At 32.6% G+C, this 26,116-nt stretch overlaps 4 protein-coding genes and 1 long non-coding RNA gene across 11 annotated transcripts in view; 3 read left to right on the top strand and 2 right to left on the bottom strand.

Annotated features, from left to right (window-relative positions):
- The window catches only part of Ak1 (Adenylate kinase 1), a 38,311-nt gene extending 25,039 nt beyond the window's left edge, over window positions 1–13,272 (bottom strand). The window contains exons 1-2 of one of the 5 annotated variants that reach the window (XM_076392886.1): window positions 11,880–11,955; window positions 11,631–11,674 (exon numbers count right to left, since the gene is read on the bottom strand). The gene's annotated coding sequence lies outside the window, so the exon portion shown is untranslated. Of the gene's footprint in view, window positions 1–11,630; window positions 11,857–11,879; window positions 11,956–12,382; window positions 12,520–13,255 lie in introns of those variants that run through there. The other 4 variants (XM_076392890.1, XM_076392889.1, XM_076392888.1 and 1 more) reach the window with 4 other exon arrangements.
- LOC143188549 (uncharacterized) lies at window positions 11,959–13,714 on the top strand. Its single transcript, XR_013003542.1, has 3 exons — window positions 11,959–12,241; window positions 12,473–12,654; window positions 12,999–13,714. It is a non-coding gene; the product is annotated as an uncharacterized LOC143188549 (long non-coding RNA).
- Window positions 13,715–15,620: 1,906 nt separating this feature from the next.
- Cct7 (chaperonin containing TCP1 subunit 7) lies at window positions 15,621–18,924 on the top strand. The gene is made up of 6 exons (XM_076392885.1): window positions 15,621–15,890; window positions 16,496–16,756; window positions 17,058–17,387; window positions 17,468–17,940; window positions 18,028–18,297; window positions 18,377–18,924. Exons 1-6 carry the CDS (start codon window positions 15,888–15,890, stop codon window positions 18,666–18,668), a joined length of 1,629 nt encoding a protein of 542 aa, XP_076249000.1. The 5' UTR covers window positions 15,621–15,887; the 3' UTR covers window positions 18,669–18,924.
- A 614-nt stretch (window positions 18,925–19,538) lies between these two features.
- LOC143186483 (uncharacterized) lies at window positions 19,539–21,877 on the top strand. Its single transcript, XM_076390164.1, has 6 exons — window positions 19,539–19,807; window positions 19,884–20,043; window positions 20,166–20,332; window positions 20,773–21,366; window positions 21,441–21,536; window positions 21,609–21,877. Exons 4-6 carry the CDS (start codon window positions 20,904–20,906, stop codon window positions 21,656–21,658), a joined length of 609 nt encoding a protein of 202 aa, XP_076246279.1. The 5' UTR covers window positions 19,539–19,807; window positions 19,884–20,043; window positions 20,166–20,332; window positions 20,773–20,903; the 3' UTR covers window positions 21,659–21,877.
- Window positions 21,878–21,998: 121 nt separating this feature from the next.
- LOC143186470 (mitochondrial protein C2orf69 homolog) lies at window positions 21,999–23,785 on the bottom strand. 3 transcript variants are annotated; one of them, XM_076390155.1, is made up of 6 exons: window positions 23,497–23,785; window positions 23,231–23,413; window positions 23,022–23,149; window positions 22,791–22,923; window positions 22,471–22,714; window positions 21,999–22,399 (listed from the first exon to the last, which is right to left on the bottom strand). In XM_076390155.1, exons 2-6 carry the CDS (start codon window positions 23,405–23,407, stop codon window positions 22,197–22,199), a joined length of 885 nt encoding a protein of 294 aa, XP_076246270.1. In that variant the 5' UTR covers window positions 23,408–23,413; window positions 23,497–23,785; the 3' UTR covers window positions 21,999–22,196. The 3 variants fall into 3 exon arrangements, with proteins under 3 accessions (XP_076246270.1, XP_076246267.1, XP_076246264.1); XM_076390152.1 differs by having other exon boundaries at window positions 22,791–22,953; window positions 23,231–23,428; window positions 23,497–23,783; XM_076390149.1 differs by having other exon boundaries at window positions 22,791–22,953; window positions 23,497–23,782.
- Window positions 23,786–26,116: the final 2,331 nt, after the last annotated feature.

Raw genomic sequence — 26,116 nt, 5'->3', positions numbered from 1 at the left:
GAATAAAAACGTTGCGTTAAACGAGTAGCACACCTGCCACTGTACGAATAAGAGTGCGATAGTAGCTTATCCATTTTTTTGTTTTCTTATATCGACGTAGATATTAAGTTTTTGTAATCCTAACTCATTTTCATAACGCCGCGTAATATTAAGTCTAAGAATTCATATGATACTATCACCCACTAGTTTGTATTATGCATAACACATATATCACAAATACTCACGTTGAACTATAAATAGTTCAAGGGGGGCGGGCGGTATGTCCAGTCCTAAGGACTGTATTGAAACCCATACTAATCTCTAGACATATAAGAGCGTTGTAAAAACCAAATATTAATTTGCGAACCCGTAAACCATCAGACCGATACCTCCAGTGACTTTCGATTACTTTACGACCATTACCTCGACCTCGCGTACCGCGCCATCCAGACACCAGATGTAATGAACCGTTTTAAAGGAACAATGCCCCTCATAAAACATTGTTTCCGAAAACTGCAAAAAGAAATTGTTGCTACCAAAAGCCCCACTTTACCGTAGTTCTTAGGCCAACCTACGCAGAAAGACGACGACCAATCGACGTACAGTTCACCCACCACCAACGTTTCCAACCCCCAAAAAAGTTTGATAAAAACTCGAACACAGCCGGAGTGACAGAACTTTGTAAAAAAGACACTCGTGAACAACCAAGATCTGTAGAACTGTGATTATTAAACTGTTGTAATTTTGTTAACTAATCGATTTGTTCAATTCGACCTGCCAATTTCAACGAAGATTGCATTAGATGATCGATGCAATCCAGCGACCTGTACATCGTCACGAGCAATTCTATATCCCACCACCTACTGCTTCCTATTTTCCACCTGCCTGCTTTTATTCTTTTTCTTACGTATCGCCTTTTCTAGCTTGTCTATTAGTTCTTTCATCATCTTATTGATCTTATTTTCTCTGAATGATACTTTCTGTAGTGCTGTATAGTATCTCCTGTTTCCTACGTCTGACCAAATTCTTTTTTCTCTCCATATTTCTTTTTCCCTTTCTCTTTGTCTCGTGTGTACATATACTTCAACCGTTAGGGGCTTATGGTCTGATTCTATCCTCTCTTCAATTACTAATTTTTTTACTTCCTGTCTTGTTTTTGGGTTAACTATTACATAGTCAATTATTGTATTACCCTTAGGTTCCTCATAAGTGAATTCTCCTTTTTCGTCTCCTTCTGTGTTTCTATTCAAAATTTCCCATCCTTTGTTCTCCACCATCTTCAGCAGTTGCTACCCTTTCCTATTTTTGATTCGATGTTTAGATTTCTTTGCCTACAATTTTTCTTCATCTATCTCATTTATTCCTCCATCTAGGCTGATTCTAGCATTAAAATCTTCTCCTATGACCACATTCTGAGTTTCTTTTTCAACTACTATTTCGCCTAAAGCCATTCTCATTTCCTTTATGTATGTATTATACTCTGTTATTCTTTATACGTCTTTTTTCTAATTTAATTTTTCTTTCTTGTATATCTTCTCTTTCAGTTCTTGTTTCTATTGCTTCTATTCCTCTTTTCACCCCTGTAATTCCTTCGCTTGCCCTACCTTTAGCCTTGTCTTTTCTTGTGAATTGGCATTTCCAGTCAAATTGTCTTGAAAATCTCTCCGCTAATCTATCCCATTGTTTTTCATCAATCCATGTTTCAAACATTCCCACTATATCTAGGCTTTCTATATATTCCCAGAATTGTTTGTCCTTGTTTGAGATTCCTGCAACATTCCAAAACCCTATCTTAAGTGTTTTCTTTCTCTCTTTTTCTTTAAGTTATCCCATTTCTTGTTTATCATTTTTACTTTTTCTGTCCTTTTTGTTTTGATTCTTATCCATGTTTCCTTTTTCAATTACCGTTTTTCCGTTGACCGTGATTTGACTGTTGTCTGTTCTAGCAGACGGCGGCCGAGACACCTGACTCAGTCTGAATTTTCTAAGCTCTGCGTATGTCAGTGCTTTCTATCTCTTTCTATCTCCTCTCCGTTTCTTTCTTTTCTTTTTCCCATCACTCTTCCCTTGTTATCCATTTGTCCTTTAGTTCTTTTATTCCATCACTGAGACTTTTTTCCCCTCCTACATTTCCTTTTTTATCTTTAATATTAATGCTGTTAGGTCCTCCATGTTCTCGTTGGCAATTTCTTCCTTAACTTGTTTTTTCTGTTTTCTTATTTCCTCTGTGCTCTTACCTGATAATAATCTGTACACATTTCTTATTTTGAGAAAATTTGTAGACCGTTCTTCCTCCGCCTTCTCTCTTTCGATTTCTTATATTTTCTCTCTTTTTCTTTTTGAGAGATCCTTGATTGAACCGAGATTGTGCGATCTCTGTTTACCACACTGTTCGGCCTTCGTTGGTCTTCTTCTTTTCTTTTGCTTTTCCTTGAGTTCTTTTTGTCTCTCCGTCTTCTTCATCCGTACCCTCTCATCTACGTACTTACTCATCGACTGTGATTAGTAGAATTGTTTCGGTACTTCGTTTTCTTACTGCCAGATTACCTTGTCTTTATTTATCTAACGTTTCTCTTGATTTTGATGGGTAATTATTTCCTTTACTTATTATAATTTATTTCCTTCCCTAGATGACTCTGAATGATCGATAAACTATATTTGATCACTGATAAACTGTCAGTATAATCGATATGCACTTTTAACCTCTTTTCGCGCTTCCTGCCTTTCTGTTATTTTTTCTTCTCTCCTTGCCTTTTAATCTCATCATATTACCTCTGTTGTATCCTCTTTCTCCCAAGTTGCTTTCTTAAATCTTTTTTTCACATCTTAAGACTTCTTTTAGGTCTGTTTTCTTCTTTAATTACCAGCACTCATTCACCCATATATCTTACGCCATATTTCACATGATTCCCCTCAAGCAGTTTGTATTATTAAACTATTCTATTTGAATTCTTCAGAAATTTCAATATTTGAACTTTTTAATAAAGTACTTATATAGGGTGTTTTCACACATGTGGGACATTTTTGGAAGATGTTTTAGACACGAAAACAATGAAAAAAGTTCAAGTTGTACGGTATTTAATATTTCCTAACTCTGGAGTATTCTTACAGAAGCGAAACTTCTATCGAAACCTTTAATGTTCGTGTCTCTGAAGGATAAAGTTTCCAGTTTTCTAAAGAAATATATCTGTGTATCCTTTTATCAGGCAGCAGGTAAAAGAAGAAAGATAGATATCGAAGAAATAATCGAAAACGCGGAATACTAAAAGCTTAATATTACAGTTCCTGTGATAATATCATATTAAGCAATTAACTCTTGATAGTTCGTTCACAAATAATGTTGTAAATAAAGATTGTGCCATAAATAAGCACTTGAGAAATGTATCAATTAGGAAGATATGTATCGTTTCAAATGCACTGTATTAGAAAGATATACAGGGTGTCCCAAACTAAGTGCGGGAGCCGGAAATGGGAGATTTCTGGGATGATTCTAAACAACATTTTCCTTTGCAAAAATATCCTCTGAAGCTTTTTTAACGAGTTATTAACGAAAAACCCGGACCAATCAGAGAGCGCGAATAGCGAGCGCTCGGCCGACCAGCGACAGGGCACAAGCTACATGGAGCGTCTGCTATTCACCGTGCTCGAGACTTGTACAAGAAACTCCAAATGTTTACGTCAATGCTCAATTTCTCCTGAACTATTGAATGAAAAATTATGAAAAACCTCAGGGCCACGTTAACTATTGAGACACATATTATAGAATTCTTTCAGATTTTTAAATTAATTATCCAAACTGTAAGAAATAAAAAACGAGGAAAAAGAATTTTAAAATGCCGATTTAGTAAAGTAATGCCATAGTAAAAAAAATAAACAGCAATATTTTCGTAGTTCCTACGGATTGTACGTTATTTTACTGTGTATCAAAACATTGAAAACTGTACAAGAATACTTATTTCATAATGAATGAACGAAAATTGGACATATTAGTTGCTGTAATCGGTAAAAAGTACGGAAACATTGATCTTTATTTTTTTAATTCTGACGAACCAAGACAAAAAATGTTTAAATAAATTAGGATTAATAATATGACTCTAGTAATACGAGTAATTACTATCAGGAAAACTCACCTATTCGGAGAGGAATTCACCTGCTGCTTGAACACTTGCTCCATTAGGTCTCTGTGCAGATCCCGATCACTAGGGAATGATGCCCAGGTAGCGCTGATCATAGGTACAACACCACAAGAAGACATCCTGCATTTACAACACTTCGCAGTCACTAACACTGACCACTTCATTAAACGAGCACTATAAAAACACGATGTTACACAGTTCGGCGACGAAATTACGATCGATACTGGCAATTTTTTCCGAAGTCTCTTTCCTCGTGCCCTCGCATCCCTCCAGCGCGACTTTTCGAGGTGTTGTTTCGTCGAAGTACTCGAATTTGATTTGTTAGTTGACACCAACGAGGTTGGATCTTCCTCGGTTACTTTTTTTTAGTGGAGGTGGTAGTCTCTTCTTGGGGTCGAAAAAATCGCAACCAAATTCATGGGGAAAAGCAAAGGCATATCGGATCAGTGTAGGAGACCGTAACGAGTGTCTCGCAGATGTGGCCGTTTATGATCATAGGTATTGTCCTGCAAGTTCGAAGGAGTCGTCAGTACCCGGGACTGAAGGCCGCAACGATCGCGTCGCGTTTACCATGGAAGTCCTTTCGATGCATTGGGACGGATGAAATATGGAATTGGCCGTTGTTGAAACGCCATTTGGGGAAAGCTTCTGAACGTTAAACATTTGGTCAAGGGATGTCTCGCACAGACAGACAAACTCATCAATCAGAGGAAAATACGGCAATTGTTTTCTTATTCTTTAGTTACTTCAATGTCAGAGTCCTGCGACCGGTATGCATTTTATTACGGCACACTAACAGTGATCATCCGATGTTTGTTTCTCTCTTCCCCAATTTTCGTAAACCTTTTCGACCTATAAGAGAGGTTCACCTATGTATTAAAGACTTGACGGATCTTTTACGTGCAGGTAAATGCATTTAGGTATATGTAAAATCAGGATCTCCCTTTATAAACCACTTGGAAATTATTAAATTCAATACAATGGCAAACAGTTTATCTGGTTTTGCCGTTTAAATACAAAATATAAGTTACTTTTCTCTATCATTTTCCTATCCTTCCCATAAGAAAATCTGATCCATACTTCTTTTCCTTCGGAATAATTCTACGAATTTTTTCGATTTTGTTTCATAAAAATATTTTGTAAGGTAGCAGGGCAAACAATAAGAATAAATGTACGATCACTACATGTACAGCGTGATAAAAAGAAAGGCTCGGTCGCAGGACGCAGCCATCGAAATAGTTAAAGGGATTCGAATACAATTGATGTATTTAACCCTCGATGCGGTGACGACTTAGTCTCTGCCAGACATTCGTTAACCAAATGTTTAAGGGCAAAAGAGTTTCTCCAACACGCGTTTTAACAACGGGTAATTCCATATTTCATCCGTCCGAATGCATCGAAAGGACTTTCATAGTAAGCGCGACGCGGCCCTCGCGGCCTTCGGTCTCGGGTATGGATGGCTCCTTCGAACTAGGCAAGGCAATACCTGTGATCATAAACGGCCACATTTGCGAGATACTCGTTACGATCTCCTACGCTAATCCGACATGCCTTTGCTTTTCCCCATAAATTTACTTGTGACTTTTTCGACCCGATGAAGAGACTACCACCTCCACTAAAAAAAGTAACCGAGGAAGAACCAACCCTGTTGGTGTCAACTAACAAATCAAATTCGAGTATTTTGACGAAGCTACACCCCGAGAAGTCGCACTGGAGGGATGCGAGGGCACGAGGAAAGATACTTCGGAAAAAATCATCAGTATCGATTGCAATTTCGCCGCCGAACTGTATAACATCTTGCTTTTATTTATGGAATGCCGCAGAACGTTTCAAAATAATCGGTTGTCGGTCAATAAAAAGTCAAGTGCTCATTTGGTGATGTGATCAGTATTGGTGACCGCGAAGTATTGTAAATTCAAGGTGGCTTCTTGTGGTGTTGTACTTGCGATCAACGCTACCTGGGCATCGTTCCCCAATGATCGGGATCGGCACAGTGACCCAATGGAGCAAGTGTTCAAGCAGCAGGTGAATTCCTCTCCGAATGGGTGAGTTTTATCTATAGTAATTATTCATATTACTAGAGTCATATTGTTAATCTCAATTTATTTAAACATTTTTTGCTTTGGCCCGTCATAACTAAAAAAATAAAAATTAATGTTTCCGTACTTTTTAACCGATTACAGCAACTAATACGTTCAATTTTCGTTCATTCATTATGAAATAAGTATTCTTGTACAGTTTTCAATTTTTTAATACACAGTAAAATAACGTACAATCCGTAGGAACTACGAAAACATTGCTTTTTATTTTTTTTTACTATGACATTACTTTACTAAATCGGCATTTTAAGACTCTTTTTCCCCATTTTTTATGTTTTACAATTTTGTTAATTATTTTAAAAATCTGAAAAAATTCCACAATATGTGTCGCGATAGCTAGCGTGTCCCTGAGTTTTTTCATAATTTTTCATCCAGTAGTTTAGGAGAAATTGGGCAATAACGTAAAGGTCTTGAGTTTTTTGTATAAGCCTCGAGCACGATGAGTAGCTGACGTTCCACGTAGCTTGTGCCCTGACGCTGATCCTCCGAGCGCTTGCTATTCGCGCTCTCTGATTGGTCGGTGTTTTTCGTTAATAACTTGTTAACAAAGCTTTGGAGGACATTTTTGCAAAGGAAAATGTTTAGAATCACCCCAGGAATCTCCCATTCCTGGCTCCCGCACTTAGTTTAGGACACCCTGTATATCATTTTAAAAATTTTATTTTATTTAATAATTACATTTGTTATATTACATTACATATAATGTATAATTAAATACTTTTGCAAAAGAAAAATTGTAATATTAAAAGGCAAAATTATAATATAATATTTATAGTGACACGAACAATGTTAGTGAACAAGATGGAAATATCTAAGGATACCGCCGAACTTGTAATAAAAATTGTAACAAAAATATATGTATAAGATTATACAGAGCATTGAGTACACTTCTAATAAAAAGCTAATGAAGCCAACAACACAGTACAGATATACATTATCTCTTATGAGAGATATGTATATCTCTTTGTCTGTTTTCGTCAACGATCTAACGCATGCGCATTACACTCTGAGAAACATAAAAGAAATGGATTTATATACTTGCTAAATATCTCCATTTTTCCATAACGCATGCGCATTGCGTTCAAGCAGACATAAAAGAAATGGAGCTATATAGGGTGTTTCTTAATATATGGGACCCACTTCGGCAGTTGATTGCATGCTTAAAAACAATGAAAAAAGGCATATAAACGTATATTCTATCTGTCTTCATTTATGAGATATAATGAATTTTATAAGCAGAGCAAATTCTCTATTCGGTCTCTCTTTCCATAGACCGCAATAGTTAGGTATTTTTTAAACCAACATTTTACAAATAAATGAATTAGTCGTGAATGTCCTATTGCATAGCCTGCTCGTTTTTCAGATTTAAATCCATTAGATTTTCATTTGTAGGGACATTTAAAATGTATTGTATACGCATCATCGATTGAAAATACTGAAATATTACGAAATAGAATACAGCAAGTCTTCCAACAAATTCGAGAAACATCTGGAATGATAGAGAGAGTAACCAGATTGATGACAAGATGAATGCAGGCTTGTCTTCTAATTCAAGGTGGTCATTTTGAGCATCTTTTGTAAAACAGAAAATTTATTATATTTCATAAACGAATACAGATAGGACATGCGTTTATATGACCTTTTTTCATTATTTTTAAGCATACAATCAACTCATGAAGAGACTTCCACATGTTATGAAACACCCTGTATACTTCCCATGTATCTCCATCCTTCCATCTTGGCTTCAGCACACAGTTCTGATGCCCCATAATCTTATTACATGTATAGATTAGTTTCAGATTGCGGACCTATGTTGGTGGAGACCTGAAAGCAGCTAGAGAAGCTATAATGTAAAATCATGAATGTAGCTACGTAAATAAGATTTGGCATAGAAAGATTCATTATTTAAAGTTTCTATGGTGTGCAATTTATATCAAAAACTGTCATGAAATTAAAGTGTGTGAAATTAAAGAAGCTATTTTCGTTATTGCAGATGTAATTAAAAGAAAACAATATTTGTCTTCAAGCTTTTGTTATGACCTGTAAATTACTTTTGCGTTGTAAAAATTATAAACAAATTTTTATAACAAGATCATCAGTATTCATAGATAGTTTCACTTTATTCAGGTATGAAGTCTGTTTCGACAATATAGATACATACTTATAAAAGTGCATTTTTTAATAGCAAACAGTATATATATTTTTTGTTACTGCAGTATATGTGTATAATTTATAATGTAGGGTGCGTGTGTGTATGTGTATTCGAACCAGTTAATATTTAATATTTCATACTTTCTTCTCATTATTTATTATGTTTTATTTGCAACGTGTGGCCTGCAGGTGTACATAAACCATAGTTTTCTGTTAATTCAATCAGAAATACACAGTTTACTCTTGCGAGTCTCATCTGCTGCCAACATATAATAGCATCGCATGCAAACAAGTATATAAATTAATATTTCACACTTTGTTCAATATTTTTATTTGCAGATTGTGGATTGCAGGTATAAGCCTAGGTTTTCTGTACATTCAATCAAAAATACAGTTTATCCTTGCAAGTCTTAACTACTACAAATGTATAATAGCCGTTACTTAAATGAACAAAATATTATGAAATTAAGGTTTTGATTGTAATTCATATAAATTTATATGTAAAATAAAGTTATGAAATAATGTATGTGTAATTATACCAATTATATTTCCACTATTCATGTCACTATTTATGTTATATTGTAATATTCTCTTTTAATATCACAATTTTTCTAAATTTGTGAAAGTATTTATAATTATATGTGTAATATAACATAGCAAAAGTAATTATTAAATGAAATAAAATTATTAAAATGAGACATATCTCTCTAATACAGTTGTACATACATTTCTTAAATACTTATTTCTGACATAATCTTTAATTACAACATTATTTATTAACATGCTATTAGAAAATAATTGCTTAATATAATATTACCACAGAGGCTGTGATATTACGCTTGAAATATTCCTCGTTTTACACTGTTTTTTCAATATCTAGACAGATTCCTCTTTTATCTACTGCCTGATATAAAGTGACGGAAACATATTTTTTTAGAGAACTGGCAATGCTGTTTCCTATGGTGTGCACCCATTGAGCTATATACCTAACTGGAGTGCGTACTGCGGAGGGGCGGCCGTCCAGAAGAGGCAAGAACTGAGGTGATGCTATCGCAGTCTAACCATGCAGGCACATATGTGTCGTCGTTTAGTACCCCCTCTACAGTACAGCAATTGGTAAGAGAGGGATAATAGGAAGAACAAGGACAGATTCACCCCAGTTCGGACCTCTCGCTTTGACCTCCCTCCCTCCTTCTTTTTCTTACAGGGGGTCCGCACTCCAGTTCAATGTGTGCACCTTAGATCTGTGTATACTATGTGTATAGGAACTTCAGGAATCGAGTGAAGCAACGATAACGTAGATAGTATATCACATGTGGGCAAAAAATGATTCAAAATGGTTGACACGACATTAACTTACATTGCAAATTATTAAAAATGGTGTAAACATGTTGTATTTATGGTTGCAAGAAAATACACAACAATATATAGGCAACAAATTAGTTTATGATAAATATAAAATACGCAACAGTAGACTGAAACTATTTTATTTTATAATCTTCAAGTAGAAATAAAATAATTTTTCTCCAAACATTTGTGTACTATTCGTATTTTTATTACTTGTTTAAGCTAAAATAAGTTTTAAGAAAATAATCAATCAGACACCTTTTACAGAATATTATCACTATCTCAATATCGAATTCAAATAAATTTTGCAAAATTATAATCTCCATAACGTATTATACTGAGCACTATTTAAAATTGTAATAATAAAGTAAAAATTAATGACTAAAATATGTACCTATAAAAAATATTATCTTCTATACTTTGAAAAGGATATATGTATGTATACATTTATTTATTTATTTCTTACAAAACTTAACAACATAATCAAGTCGAACATTAAAATAGTTTTATATGTTGAAACATTGGTATATCACTCTGAAACTGTATAGGTAGTATATATCATATAAGCATACCTTATACATCTTGCCTACACGTGACGTCACGTAGATGTTTTATCTTTGCTTCAGGGAAATTATCTGACGCCGTGTCTATAAGGGTCTGAGCTGTGCACGATCTATACGAATTTCAAGGACATGAACATCAAAAGTTTCGCCGATATAAGAATGCTCTGTGCTAACAGCATTTACAACTCGGAGGGTTCCCATTTAAATTAATCATCCTGTATGTATAAAACCAGTAATTCCTTATTTTACTGTAGCTACTTTTAGGACTGTACACTGTACACTATATCTATGTGAAATAGTATATAATTAAAAAACTAATGACACAATTTAGAAAATGTGTTTTACAAATTACGACCATGAAGCAGTTTAATGTAAAATATATTTTCGTAAACGTTTCTTTTGAGTTGTTGTGTCATTTTTGAAGCGAAGGTGCGATGTACACATGAATTTTTTTCAATGTCTGTACGTTTAGAACCTACTCTCCAAAATTGTCTTACATGTTTGGAAACACTCTGTATACATATAAAATTTCTTTATTAAAAAGTAAAGTTAAAACAACTCAAATATTAGGAAAAGTTAAGAATCTAAATAGAAACAATCCAAATGTTTTTATTAGGGATAATAAAGGCTAATTTTTCAATTACAACTTTCATTGTTTTGTGGAGATATCTACATATGCACCTACATAGAAAAATAAAAAATCGTACGACGCTTTGTCCAGTTATATAAATCGTTTTAAATTGACCACTGTGTATTGCCTAAATTGTTTTTGAGGCATCATCCAAGATTGTGCTGGCTTCGGACCAGAGTTGATCATGAGGCTGACTAAAATTTGAGTATTCGCTAAATTATTTCGTTAAATAATGAATTTTGTTTGTCACTTAAAAAATCGAACTATTTTAACTAAATCAACAAAACTAAGCTTCGCTTTAAATTAAAACGTTTTCATTGTTAAAGAAAAAACAACTAAAAATGTACCATACAAAGTAATTCAAACACGGTGATCGAAGAATTTTATCATCATTATTACGTCTTTATTATGCAATGTACGCAGTTGTTACTTAAAATGTCGTATAAACTCGTAGGTATGTTCGCTACAATTTATTGTATTTGCCATTAAACCTAACCTTCAGGATATACACTATTATCAGAACCTAGTAATTAGTAATTTTGAGTACACAATTGAGACTGATTTATGAATATATATTAACTCAATGTTATTTAAAGTATCATTAAAATATTGAAAAATATCTTTTTCTAACATTTTACATAAAAAATGCAAAAAGGTAGTTTTAAAATAATTTTAATACACTTTGTATTTTAAACAGACTAATGTTTATTTAACATTAACTCACGTTTATTGGAGCTTTGAAGTACACCACTTTCACTTTTGTTTCATCTATTAATTTTTCAGTTAAAGCAGGACAAATTAATCGATTAAAAAGTAGAAGAAAGAATAAGTGCGATAAACTATATACGTTAAACTTAATATTTAAATTTTAACAATAATCAGTCACTAAAAAGCGATTTCTTTCATTATAATGGTGCGGTTACCGATATACGAGAATTCTTCGATATCTAAATAAAATTAATATAAAACTCACGCTAAATACACTTAATGTATACGTGACTGTTCACGTCTAAGCCGCATTCGACTCGAGATCGCAATAATGACTGTCGAAGAAAATAATCAAAGGTTTCAGAATTTGCGTTAAAATTTTGAACGCATCGATTTGTCATTGGCTCGGCGTGGACAGGTGGGAGTTATTTCACGCATGTGCAACGAAGTAAGGTCAGCATCTTGTACATAAGATGGACAAGACAATATCTAGTACTCTGTACACTATCCATTGTAACTGTATACGCTTCAATCCTAGTAATAGTCTAAAGTTCCCCAAATGTCAAGTACATGTTGAGAATATTCGAAATTATGTTGTCATAGATGAACATAAGTTCCAACACTGAAGTGAGTTAAAACAATGTACCGATCGTTCATAAAGAAAAAAACACAGGCTTAAGAACTGTCTTACCACAGAAATGCATAAAATCATTTTGAAAATTGAAAATAGCATTAAAGTCTTAATTTTAGCATTCGATCTCTTTTTACCTTGATAATACGATAATCCAGTTCTATAGCATCTACAAACACAGAATTTCGTTGAGGTACACATAAAATTAAGAGTATTGTGTAACACAGGATATACACTTCGTTACAATGTTACATGTACAGTAATGTATAAGTATATTAAAGGAATGCACGCATCGCTCAAAAGCTGTAGCACGACCGCAGAGTAACATATAGAGGTGGCACTTCGCTGTTTTTACGAAACCAAGTTACAATGCGCATGTGCCAAAATTGACTAACGGAAGTCCTAAGTCGTAAGTAATAGTACGCTTTGAAAACCAAGCTTCAGTACGCACGTCCAGTAACGTTGCCATATTAGCACAATAGAAACCTGATCATGTGATCGTTAGGCAGGCTCAGTTATACCTGATGTATGTAATGTATGTGTTCCATAAAAAGTCCCCTGAAAAAAATTGTCCCTAATGCATTTTAGGGGACTTCTTATGAAACATAAAGTACTTACATACAGCTTACAATTAATGCCATGAACCTCGCTGAAAAATTTGAAATATTATGTTTTCACGAAGAGCACGTAAATACACTTATTGCGGATGTATTCTGCCGATTCTTCGATAATATATATATCTTATATGTACAGGGTGTTCAGTTAAGGTGAAATTTAAGGGATTGTTTTTTACGTCAGAATAAGATAAAAGTGAAGAATAACGAAATTGCGTTTGAGTATTTGTTCACTAATTATAAACATTACAGACTGGTAATATCCGCTTGAAACTGCCAATCAAAAAATGATTATTATAGCTACTGTCCAAGTGAAGAGCCGAAGAACACCTAGAAACACCACCGACATACATACAAGAAAAGAATACACATATTCCGGCGAAATACTTTACCCACCCTAGATATACCAAGAATACTAATTGGGCTCCACAGACTAAAGTTTTCGACGTATCATCTTTGTGTATTGGTCTGTGACCTGTGACAACTAATTATGGTTATGTCAGTTATGCGTCATTTGCTTTATATATAAGTACAAAATTTCGGCCTGTAGCTCTAGTATAGAGTATACAGTTACAATGTTTAAAAATAAATATGTTGTGAAGGTCAAATTCTAGTTTCTATTCACGTATAGATAGTCACGCAAAACTTGATAATTCTAACTAACCTCATTTAAAGAATGATCACGTGATAATAATCAGGTAACGGTTACTGGTTAGGTTAGATTGTTAGATTCCATTTACTTAATCCTTCGCATACCAGGTAATTAAATGCTACGCACTGTACATACGACATAAAGTTAATTTTACCCTATATGCTATTCATCTACAAATATTGTCATTCGAATAAAAATGCACTTTAAAATAATGTTTAATTTTTTTTATGAGGATAAATTTAAATAAAATAAGATTATTGTACGAAAGCAACTATTTATTATAAAAAAAAAAGAACATAACAATTAGTCAACTTTTAATGAACTGAAAGCTAAAACTATCTTTAGAAACAATCTTCAATGAAATCCTTCTTTGTAATATATTTTTGTAACAATTACCATAAACTATATACATTATACTTTTTAAAATAATAGAAACATTAATTGTAATAGTCTATCTGATACGGATTATTCTTTTTATAATTCAGTTCATTCTTGGCACATAAAATGTGAGTGTTCCCGACATATCGCTAAATTACATTTTATACGTGCATTTGGTATTTTTCGATCCTTATTTCTTGGATACGCAAAACATTTTTGAACTATTTTAAAAGAAAAATATCATCGTTGGAAAAAGTGGTCATTATCATCCAAAAGAGCAGCAGAAATATCATTATTTTAAAATTTACGAGATATTTCGCGGTTCTTTTATCTAAAACTAGCATAAAACAATATAAATAAACATGAACATTTAGGTTTTAACAATGAAAACTTCGATGTTGTATGTTGAACCGATTCGTCATCATAGCACGAAGCAACAAGGTCTAAACTCCAGCTACTTAACAACCAGACGCCTTACGTATATTTTGAAAAAAATACAGCAGTTTTAAAATCGCTGGGGTTAATTTTACCCCACCTTAAATACAGAGGGTTGAATTCATAACTATTTAATTGTCGTAGCTAGAGGTGAGACTATCGATACAGATATCGATAAATATCGATAATATTTTTCTTACTTCTATCCACGCATGCTATTATGATATCACAGTCGAGTACTAGCCATGCTGAACAAAAAACAGCAACACTGCGAGAATCCGATTTGGCCATTTATGAATAAAACTATATGCTGCGTGCTGAAGTCAAGGTGGAAGGATGGAGACATATGGGAAATATATAGCTTCATCTCTTTTATGTTCCCTGGAGCGTAATGCACATGCGTCAGAAAGGTGTTAATTAGAGGCGGAGATATACATGTATCTGCGTATTCGGATATTAGCTTCATTGGCCTCTCAGTATACCCAATGCCTCATGTAGTCTTGTCCACATATTAATTTTGCACTTGATAGAAAAAGTACGCAATATTGTGTGTCTCTATTTATCCAGTGCAAAATCGAACTCTCCCAGTATTGCTGTTTTTCGTTCAGTATGACTAATACTAGAGTCGGCTATGAATAATAATAGCAATAATTAAGAATACCTTCTAGATATACATTGTAGATATTTTTTAGTATTTTTAATAAAGTTAACTTTATTAAAAGTTAACTTTATTAAAAGTTAACTTTATTTAAAAATTCAATGAAAATAAGAAACGGTCAATTCTTTTTTTATATTTCAAAACAGTAAAATATGTTTTATTTACTGTATATTGTTTTCGTTATTCATTTCTTACTAAGGGTGCGTGTAAATATTGCGGTATTGCTGGCAGTGTTGTGAAAATGATGTCACGCTCATAGAACTTATATGGATGTGACGTCATTTTAATAGTATAACCAGCAATATCTGAACTTACCCTAAATAAGTAAAAAAATTGTGTATATATTTACATACCTATGTATATCTATACATATTTGTGGTATGCTTATACTTAAAAACTATGATTATAATTTGTTTTATTTCTGTGATTACTTAAACTGTATTCCATTTTAACTGCAAGTATTGCGAATATGAGGTCGTCATAGTGATTTGCCAATAGCATCTCATTTTAACGAAACGCTATTGGGAAGTTCCTGTGATGACGTCATGTTTGCAGTACTCGCAGTCAGAGTGGAATACAGCCTTAATGTCACATTATTTTTATTTAATTTCTTATTCTAACAAATACTGTTTAAACAATGCAAAGATTTTAGCAAATTTGCATTACAGTTTTTGATTACAATTACTGAATTATAAGTACAACTTCTGACAAATTCCTTTCTGTTAGGTGTGAATGATACTTAAATCTTAATGCTTGTATCTGCTAAATCTGCTTGTATCATAGCACGCCTAGCAGCTAGCAGAATCATCTCGAATACAATTAGCAGGTCGGAGAAATAACTACGTTTGAGTACAATAAGTGAAATTGTAGAAAAAAGCGGCATAATTATAAAGTAAATCATAAAAATGGTAAGTTATGACGAAATTATTCATTAAGTAATAAATTATTGCTAATAAGAAGGAAAGAGATTCGTAGTACTAATCTTATTAGAATCCGGTTTTTGTTAATAACACTTAAAGAAACGTATTTGAAAATGCTACTTCTTTTTCGCATTTATAGACAAAAATTTTTCTTTATGAGATTCGTAAGCAAATTATAGACTAATATACGTATCTGTGTAAAAGTGAATATCGTGTTATAAGTTCAGTTCTTCTAACCTTATATGGTGATCAATTTCGGCTTTATTCCCACAATGTGCATGTGGACAGATTCTCAATAATAGAATATCTGTTCTCTTACACCTAATTTAAAGTAATTGATAATTCATATAACGAACATATTATATAGTAACAGAACAAAGAAATAAAAGTTTAATCTTAATTCATTTGTTCTATAAAATCTGAAAACTTCACACAAAACACAGTTATCATATCATTATTAAAGTTATATGTGTATTTAAATGAAAAATAGTAAAAATGGGAAGATATATGAGAGTATATAATTTTTATTATTATTTGTAGCATTATCAATGATAAATGTTATATATAATTTTACATGTATACATTTTTTACAGCAACCTCAAATAATTTTATTGAAAGAGGGCACAGATGCATCACAGGGAAAGCAACAACTAATATCTAATATAAATGCATGTCAAGTAGTTGTGGATGCTGTAAAGACGACTCTAGGTCCTCGTGGAATGGATAAGCTTATTGTTGACCAAAATGGAAAAGCCACTATTTCAAATGATGGGGCAACTATTTTAAAGCTTTTAGAAGTTGTTCACCCAGCAGCAAAAACCTTGGTATATATTGCAAATGCACAAGATGCAGAAGTAAGTAATACTTTTTATATATTATAATGGCTCTACAAGAAAATAATTGGTAATATAATAAGCAAAATATTACTACTATACTTGTAGAGAATATTATGTTTAAGAACTTTTGGACTGGTAACATCTTAAAGATGTGTAGTTACCTCAACAAGTTCATACATTTGAGTAAACCTTTTTAGTAGTATAATAATTCTCTATAAATAGAAACAACCAATTGCTTTTTGCAACATACACAATATTGTTAGTGCTTGTTATCATTTTTATTCATATAATTATTTTCATTTTTGTTTTTATGTTACAGGTTGGTGATGGCACTACAAGTGTAGTTCTACTAGCAGGAGAATTTTTGAAACAGTTGAAACCATTTATTGAGGAAGGAGTACATCCACGTATTATAATCAAAGCTCTCCGTCTTGCACTGAAAGTAGCAATTGATAAAATTAATGAAGTGAGCATAAAGATAGATAAAACTAATGAGAGATCAGTAGTAAAGTTTGCAGAAGAATGTGCGGCTACATCTATGAGTTCGAAGTTGATTCACCAACAAAAAGAGTTTTTCAGTAGTATGGTTGTGAAAGCTGTTATGATGCTTGATGATATGTTGCCTCTTAATATGATAGGCATTAAAAAGGTAAAATTTTGCTTAAAGCAGTTTTAAATATTGAGAAATAATTTATCTTGATTTTTTATCATATAATATTTTGAACAAAGGTTTCTGGTGGAGCATTAGAAGATTCAGAATTAGTTAAAGGTGTAGCTTTCAAAAAAACCTTCTCTTATGCTGGATTTGAGATGCAACCCAAAAAATATCAGGATTGTAAAATAGCTCTATTAAATATAGAGTTAGAACTTAAAGCAGAAAGAGATAATGCGGAAGTGCGTGTTGATAATGTTGTAGAATATCAAAAAATAGTTGATGCAGAGTGGCAAATTTTATACGACAAGCTTGACAAAATTCATAAAAGTGGAGCACAAGTAGTATTATCGAAATTACCTATTGGTGATGTTGCTACACAATATTTTGCAGACAGAGACATGTTTTGTGCAGGCAGGGTTCCAGAGGAAGATTTGAAGAGAACAATGAAAGCTTGTGGTGGTAGTATTTTAACAACAGTTCACGATATTAAAGAATCAGATTTAGGAAGGTGTGAAATGTTTGAAGAAAAGCAAATTGGTGGGGAAAGGTACATATCTTTAACAATAAACGGCTAATGTTCAATTTATATAGTTTGTAAATAATCGCTACATTAAAAGTTAATTATTTTCTTCAGATTCAATTTCTTCTACGAAGGATCACGAGCTAAAACGTGCACATTTATATTACGTGGTGGAGCAGAGCAGTTTTTGGAAGAAACAGAAAGATCTTTACATGATGCTATTATGGTTGTTAAACGTATATTGAAAACTAATGCCTGTGTTGCTGGTGGAGGAGCGATTGAAATGCAGCTGATGAAGACTTTACGAGATTATTCTCGTGTTATTGCAGGAAAAGAACAACTTTTAATTGCAGCAATAGCACGTGCATTAGAAGTTATACCAAGGTATGCATCTTTATTTTTTATTTCATGACGATTTCAATTTTATAACGTATAAGTATTAAATATCTATACAAAACTTCAGACAATTATGTGATAATGCTGGTTTCGACGCAACGAACATTTTAAATAAACTGCGACAAAAACATCATCAAGGCAGTTATTGGTTTGGTGTTGATATTAATAGTGAAGATATTGGTGATAATATGATAATTCATGTATGGGAACCTGCTCTTGTAAAAATTAATGCACTAACTGCTGCAACTGAAGCAGCATGTTTAATCTTATCAGTGGATGAAACTATTAAGAATCCCAAGAGTAGTCAGGAGAATTCAGCACCCCCAATGAGTAGAGGAATGGGAAGAAGACCAATGTGAACAAAGTTAATCGATTTCAGAAAACAGCGAAAAATCTATAAACTAAATGTTAATAATACATGCACGAATTGTATCGCTAGAATCTGTTTGTACCATTACAAATCATTATAATGTCTAATATGACTTTTTTGCATTCTTCTTTTTTACATTATAATTTATGCTAATATTAATCTTCCTAATAACTTGTAATCTTTAAAACTATTTCTACAACATGTTTCTTTGATACAAGTTATAATAAAAGTTCACATACCAGAATTTGTTTTTATTTTATCTAATATTCCCTTCAAGCGCTAACAAGTTTGAAAAAAATTCGTAAATAAAGAGTGATTAAGTTATAAAGGGAACTTAATTATGGCATAAATAAGAATTTTTACTGACTTTTTAATTACTAAATATTGTTATAACTGTAAAAGTGTAAATACTTTTATCATGCACATACATATTCATTCTAAAAAATGGTATTAAGTTTGATACCAAATTCCAATTGTCTCGATAATTGGAGTTACTTTTCAATTAAAGACAACTTTGATTAGGTACAGAATTTTTAATATAACATGTGACACGCGACTTTTTACTCAACCTAGCCTGTGTCAAAACAGACTGTGTATATGTATGTACATGTATGTAATATATATATAAATGTATATAAACAAAATGTGAAATATACTATTTCATTTTTGTCAGTATTGTGAGAAATATTTTACGAATGTTTACAGTATAACAATTAATTAATAGTTGTTGAAAATTACAATTTTGTATTCTAAACATTTAATTTTCAACTGTTAAAAAGAAAAAACTGTTGGTGGGGAGATAAGCTAATGACCATGGATCTACTTAAGCCTAAGTGCACACGATCGACGATTTTGTCAGTCTAACTAAAGGCCAATTACATGTTTAACAAAATTTTATATAACGATTGTCTTCTTATCTATTACATAAAAAAAGGATATTGTTCAGTCCGTAGTCAGACTTTGGTTAAACTGACAAAATTATCGGTTGTGTACGCCTACGCTAAATTAGTTTTTCTTTTGGAGCGCACATTCAATCAATGTAAACCAAAACTGACACAGTGTAAATGCTAAGCCTTCTAAAGGTACACGAAACGCGATCACCTTCTTTTGCTAACATTAAATCCTCAGGTCATTATATATAAAAAAGTATTAAGGTACCATGTTCGAAAAAGTGTTATTTATATTTCACATTTTTTATCTTCAGGTACCTCAAAGATGAAGTATATTCGTAACCATTTGTTTTTGTGGAAGACTTGAAAAGACAATTACATCAAATGAGTTACTCGAATTCAAGTGATTTGGGGCAATTTAAACAATGTGAACGTGTTTTATTATTTGAATTGAATATTCTATCAAAGAAGAAAGTAAGATTGACGTTCTTTTAACTTTTCCTCGCTTGAAATATAGAATAATTGATGTGTACTATGTACACGTAGCTCAGACGAATATGGTCGCATCGATAGTCTTTTATCTCTTTCTTACACAGGAGCCATTCAATAAGAGAGAGCGAGCAAGCCATCATTTATTGAAATACGACAAGTTTTATGCGTCGATGCAATCTAGCAGACTGACACGTGCGACTAGCTTTGTGCTAGTGCAAACAGCACGATAATTTTTACAGATTGATCAAAAACTAGGAAAGAGTAATTAAAAGTAAGTACAGGGCAGAAAGAAGCAATTAATGACTAATTGTTAAGGTCATTGCGGAATAAGACAGATCAAGTTTTTGAGTTTTCATGTGAATGTGAACTATAAAATCTGTTGTTTATTGACCTATTTGTTGCTTATTAAGGATTCAGCAATTAATTCTAAGCAAAGAGTAATTTTTTTATGGCCTCGGTAGATCGTTTTGTACATTATTTTAGAAGTTTTGTGATATTGAATTACTGTAGCCAACCCATAAAAATCCCTAGAGAACCCAAAAAAAGTCTTTTGGAAATATCTTGAAAACAAAAAGTGAGCAGTTAAAAGTAATTGATAAGCAATTATAGACAATTAAAGAGCAATTTTTTTTATCTATGTTTTATTAAAAGTGGTTACTATCGTGAGGCATTTCACATGGGTCTACAAGTCCACTTTACGCTGTCTTTCAGGTTCATGGACGTTAGCATCTGATTGTCTGAACTTGGCGTTTATCGAGCAGTCGTTACAGATGAACATTGGGTGTCGCAGAAAATTTGTTTTAACGATTTGAAAACGATAGACTATTGTTGAACCGGCAAATATGAAAACTGAAATATCCTGGAAACGTCGATTTCGTAGAAAAAGATTAAAATATACGTTTCTCCTTCTTTTTGTGGCTGCTGTTACTTTTTACGCTTATCAGTTATTATGTTTCAAAGAACTTAACCAAGCAATCGTAGGAAAATTAATTAGCGGATCAGTACACACGTCTAATTACGTCGCTACTACTAAAGCGAAATGGGATAAACTGTTGCATTCTAAGCTTCTTCGTGATAAGGATGGTCGAACTGTTTCATTGCGTGGGACACGCGATCAAGATATTGCTAAATATTTGCCAAATTTACATGGTAAATTTGTTTGTTTTACTTCCAAAACTGAGATAGACTTTTTTAAAATTAATGACGATTATTGTGATTGTCCTGTGGATGGTAGTGATGAACCAGGTACAAATGCATGTAATAATGGAGTTTTTAATTGTGAAGTTACCTCTTCCAAATCTATAGGTATATAGTTATTTAAATTGTATTACATTTACCTTTACTATTTATTAATATTAATAGTTTTTATGAAATTCTAGCAAAAATACCATCTTATAAAGTTAATGATGGTTTTTGTGACTGCTGCGATGGATCGGATGAATGGACTGAAGTTAAATTGCCACATTTTAATAATGGTATACAGTTTTATTGGAATACAGATTTTAAATATATTTCTTTTATATTAAGTGTGTACAATTTGTTTGCAGAGTCTCTGAGTATAATTTATTATCATACTAAGTGTCAAAATAGGTGTTAGTATTTACAATAATTATATTTTATCGATTATGAAACAAACTGTTTCAAACATATCAAATATTGAACATGAATATTTATTTCATAGGAATATGGATATTCCTCATCATTGGTGTTATATGAGTTAACAATTTATTGTACATAATGTTTTACAACATACAAACGTTATTTTATACATTTTTTTTGTAGATGTAAATTACTTTAACATAGAATAAAATAAATACAATTTCAGTAACTGTTTGAAAATTATATACAAAATAGTACATAACTGACATTGATATCACAGATATACATATGAAATACATAGACTATTCCTCCTCATGTATACTACGTTAAAATATTACATATAAACAAAATTTTTTAACGAAGTTTATGTTACAAAAAAGAATTAAAATCAGTAAATATATAATAATATAAAAATGTAATGCATATAAATATTTTAATACTCAACTTACCAATGAAATTATGTACTTAGAATTCTATAGGCTATCCACATTTTTTATGTGACACTACTATTGTAAAGTGAGTTTGCTATCTCTATTTTATTGGGTGTAGTTTCCAATAGCTTTGAGAATGTTGAAGTGAAGTTTTAAACTTCTTGGTTTATCTGCAAAATGTAAGACTCGTTTAATAGAAACCCCCATATCTCGTAAAGTACTACAAAATTCATTCTCTTCTTCATGGATCCATGGACGAGAAACATCTTCAATTTGATATGGTGTAACATGCACATGAACATTTATTCCTACAATACACAAATTTTGAAATATCAGGAAAATATTAAGAAACATTTTAGAAATTATAAAATTATATTACTTAATTTTGCAAAAGATTCTAATATAGATTTTTCTGTGATCCAGATATCCTTAGGACCTGCATGACCACCATCTAACCACCACATACTTTCAATAAGTTTTATAAAATTATTTATTTCAACATCAATATTTGGTTTATTTTGATAATAATGAAACTCGTGAAGTAATTGGTTTAACACAACACATCCTTTGCTAAAACCCATGAATGACAATCTTGTTTTCTCTGTATTAAAATGTGTATGATCCTAAAACAGAATATATGTGAGAACTTTTTTCAAGTAAAAATTAAGATTTATAAAAATAATTTAAATTAAAATATACCTCGTATACATTGCAGGTTTTAATATGTTCTAAAGATGATTTAATTAATTCTCGTAAATGTTTTAATGCATTATGTGTTGGAAGAAAGGATGGTACACCATACTCATTTGCTGGTACAAAGTTATCAAAACAGCTAAACATAGCATTTCTTGTTACATACATTCTAAAACAATGTTGAAAATAATAACAAAATGTTCCAAACTAAGCTTAAATATTTTATGCAAATATTACCTGGAGGGTCGAATAATGAGTATATGTTTTTTAGGAAAATTTGTTGAAAGTATATGGCCTGTATTCTGTAAACTCCATTCTATATATTTCTTGCTATCCATATGTTGTTCCATATTTTCCTGAGTGTCCTGCAAATAAGTTATGTTACACAATGCAGTGTGTAACAGTTTATTTCATAGATCATTATTATAAGCAACATTTAAATGTACCTGTACATCACCGCCAAAATATACAAGAATGTCTTGACTTGGTAGCAATGTTGGTCGAGAATAAATTATGTCATTACACCGACCAGTAATACCAGGAACTTTCTTCCAAACCCAAATTTTAGATGACATAACGTTTGAGAAAATGACTTTACAAGTCAAAAATGTACACTTCTGCATCAGATTCTGCGAATGGTTACTCTAAAAATGTCTTATATTTCCTCAATAATACTTCAAATATTTTGCATTACTACATTGTGCACACATACCTACATATCACAGCTTCATTTAAAAAATGACACAATTTTGGAAACGTGGTTTACAAATTACGACCATAAAACTGTTTAATATAAAGTAATATATTTTGGTGAATTGCTCATAAGATTATTTTTTTGAATTGTGTCACTTTTGAAGCAAGTGTGCGATATCACAGCCGACTCTAGTTCTAAACATGTCAATGAAAAATAGCAACACTACGAGTCTGATTTTGTACTTGATAGAAAGAGAACGCAGCAGTGTGTGTCTCTATCTATCCAGTGCAAAATCTCGCAGCGTTGCTGTTTTTCGTGGAGCATGGCTAGCACTATACAAAGTTCCATTACTTCTGTCAGAACTAGATCTAGGGGATGCAGGGAATGTCGAATAAGCTTACGCCGACTTACTAGAAACATAGTTCTAGAAACCTCGCTCAGGCGCCGCCAGTGTTTAAATCTATGACTAGCACAGCCTCTTCTTTGACGCATAAACTGACATACCGATATTCTATTAAATTCTATTTTAACTTAGATTCTACTTTTTTTTTTATTATTTCAGCTTTCAAATCTCCTAAGAGATTTATTGCTGTACCATGCTGTACGTTAGGCATGCATAAGTACAGTGCCTTACCATGTTATACATGTGAGAATACAATGTTTTACAGGTTCATACATTTAATTGACAGTTTTAAGAAGGTCATAATACATTTTAACGCCGCTATATTCGGCATTAAAAGTAATGTGGGCATGTTGGTAACGTGGGGTAGTTTGAGTTTCTCCAATTGTTCAAGGAGTTTTTTTCTTTGACAGTCACAAAGTGAACAATTCTAAATAACATGATCGATGTCTTGAATACCATTATTACATGAACAACGGGGGGAATTTATTAATCGAACACAAGCAAGGGAGGCAGCAAGATTGTAATAATCCGCTCTGCAGCGGTTAATCGTAACAATTAAATCTCGGGGAAGTTTTTTAGGCCAAAACCATGGTTTAGAATTATATTTATAGTAGTTTCGAAAGTAATTCGTTCCCTTATTCAAGCCTTGTTGAATCAAAAAGCTTCCTGTGTGTTTATGCATGGTGTTTTTAAAACTTTCTTGGAAGTCGGTAAAGGGGACCAGAATAGGTTCAAATGAACTAGAAGAACACATGGACTTAGCGATAGTATCAGCCTGTTCATTAGCCGATATAGCTCTGTGAGAGGGAATCCAGTGAAATTTAATGCAGCCCTCATTATTAGTAGTTTGATGAAAATCTAGATATTTCTTTTTGATTTCCAAAGTATGTGGGTTAGTTTTTATGTGTGCGAAGGGTTTTGAAAGATTTAGGAGAACACTTAGAGCATCTGTGAAGATGAGATATTTCTCTTTAGTATTATTAAAGGCAACATTCATAGCACCACCGACTGCGATACATTCAGCCATGAAGATCGAAGTGTTATTATTAAGTGCTCTTTTGGTACAGGTATTTAATTTAGGACATAAACAAGCAGTGCCAACTGCAGGTGCATTACCTATTTTACTGGCATCTGTGAAAATAGCACAAGCCTATTCTTGATCGATGTAATAATTTACGTCCCCGTTGGAATCATTTGAAGATTTTAAAGCAATCCCAAGGGATGTGTCGACAACAATTAAACTAGTTAGAAGATTGTGACTATAATTATTTATACAAGCTGTATTTTTCAGTAGTAAACAGATAAATAGTGACATCCATTAACTTTGTAATGCATAACTCAAACATTTTTTTCTTTTTTCGTTTTCTATGTTTATAAGCGTCTTTGTAAAAACTAAGTAAGGTTTTATGAATAGGAAGCTTTCTATTAGATAGAATTTTAAGAAGATATGACTTGCAAAGGTATATCGCCCTAACATAAATACGTGATAAATTTGATTCCACAAGGAGAACATTCGTTGGGGTAGTTTTCCGATATCCAAGAGCTAACTTTCAGGTCTTTGTGATAGGGAAAATAAAGAAAGCACCCATATTCAATCAGGGAGCGAACGAAACTCTTATAGAAGATCAATAAGGTATTTGGATCAGCACCCCATCAAATGCGTCGTATAAATTTAATAATATTAAGGGTTCTTCGACACTTACTTAGTAACTTATTTATATGAGGAACAAATGAAAGCTTATAATCAAAGATTACACCTAAAAACCTAGCAGACTCACTGGACTTGATAGGGACGTTTCCGACCTTAATCACAGTATCACTAGGAAGAATGCTTTTATTGTTAAAATGAATAAGGATTGTTTTATGTGGAGCAAGATCTAGACTAATATTAGCTAAATTTGACATAATTGTAGTAATGGCCTTCTGCACGGAATTAAGATTGGTAGAGTACAGAGCAATGGTATCAGCAAATTGTGATCTACAAACTCTCGATGACGAATTCATTTCGATTAATCTACCGTACAATGTATTAAGCAACGGGCTAAGAACGCCACCCTGCGGAACACCTTTATACGCTATCCTAAATCCTTCAAGTACACTAGAGGAAATTAATCTCTCATACGTGAGAAATTTTACAAATTGTACAAGTTTAAGGGAGCAACCAGTTTTTGCTAGATTGTCAATCAGAATATCACTATTAACGTTGTCGAAGACACTGCAAACACCCAGGAAGGC

The sequence above is a fragment of the Calliopsis andreniformis genome, chromosome 2 (genome assembly GCF_051401765.1).
Source record: "Calliopsis andreniformis isolate RMS-2024a chromosome 2, iyCalAndr_principal, whole genome shotgun sequence".
Taxonomy (NCBI): Eukaryota; Metazoa; Arthropoda; class Insecta; order Hymenoptera; family Andrenidae; genus Calliopsis; species Calliopsis andreniformis.
This window is presented reverse-complemented; position numbering and strand designations above follow the sequence as displayed.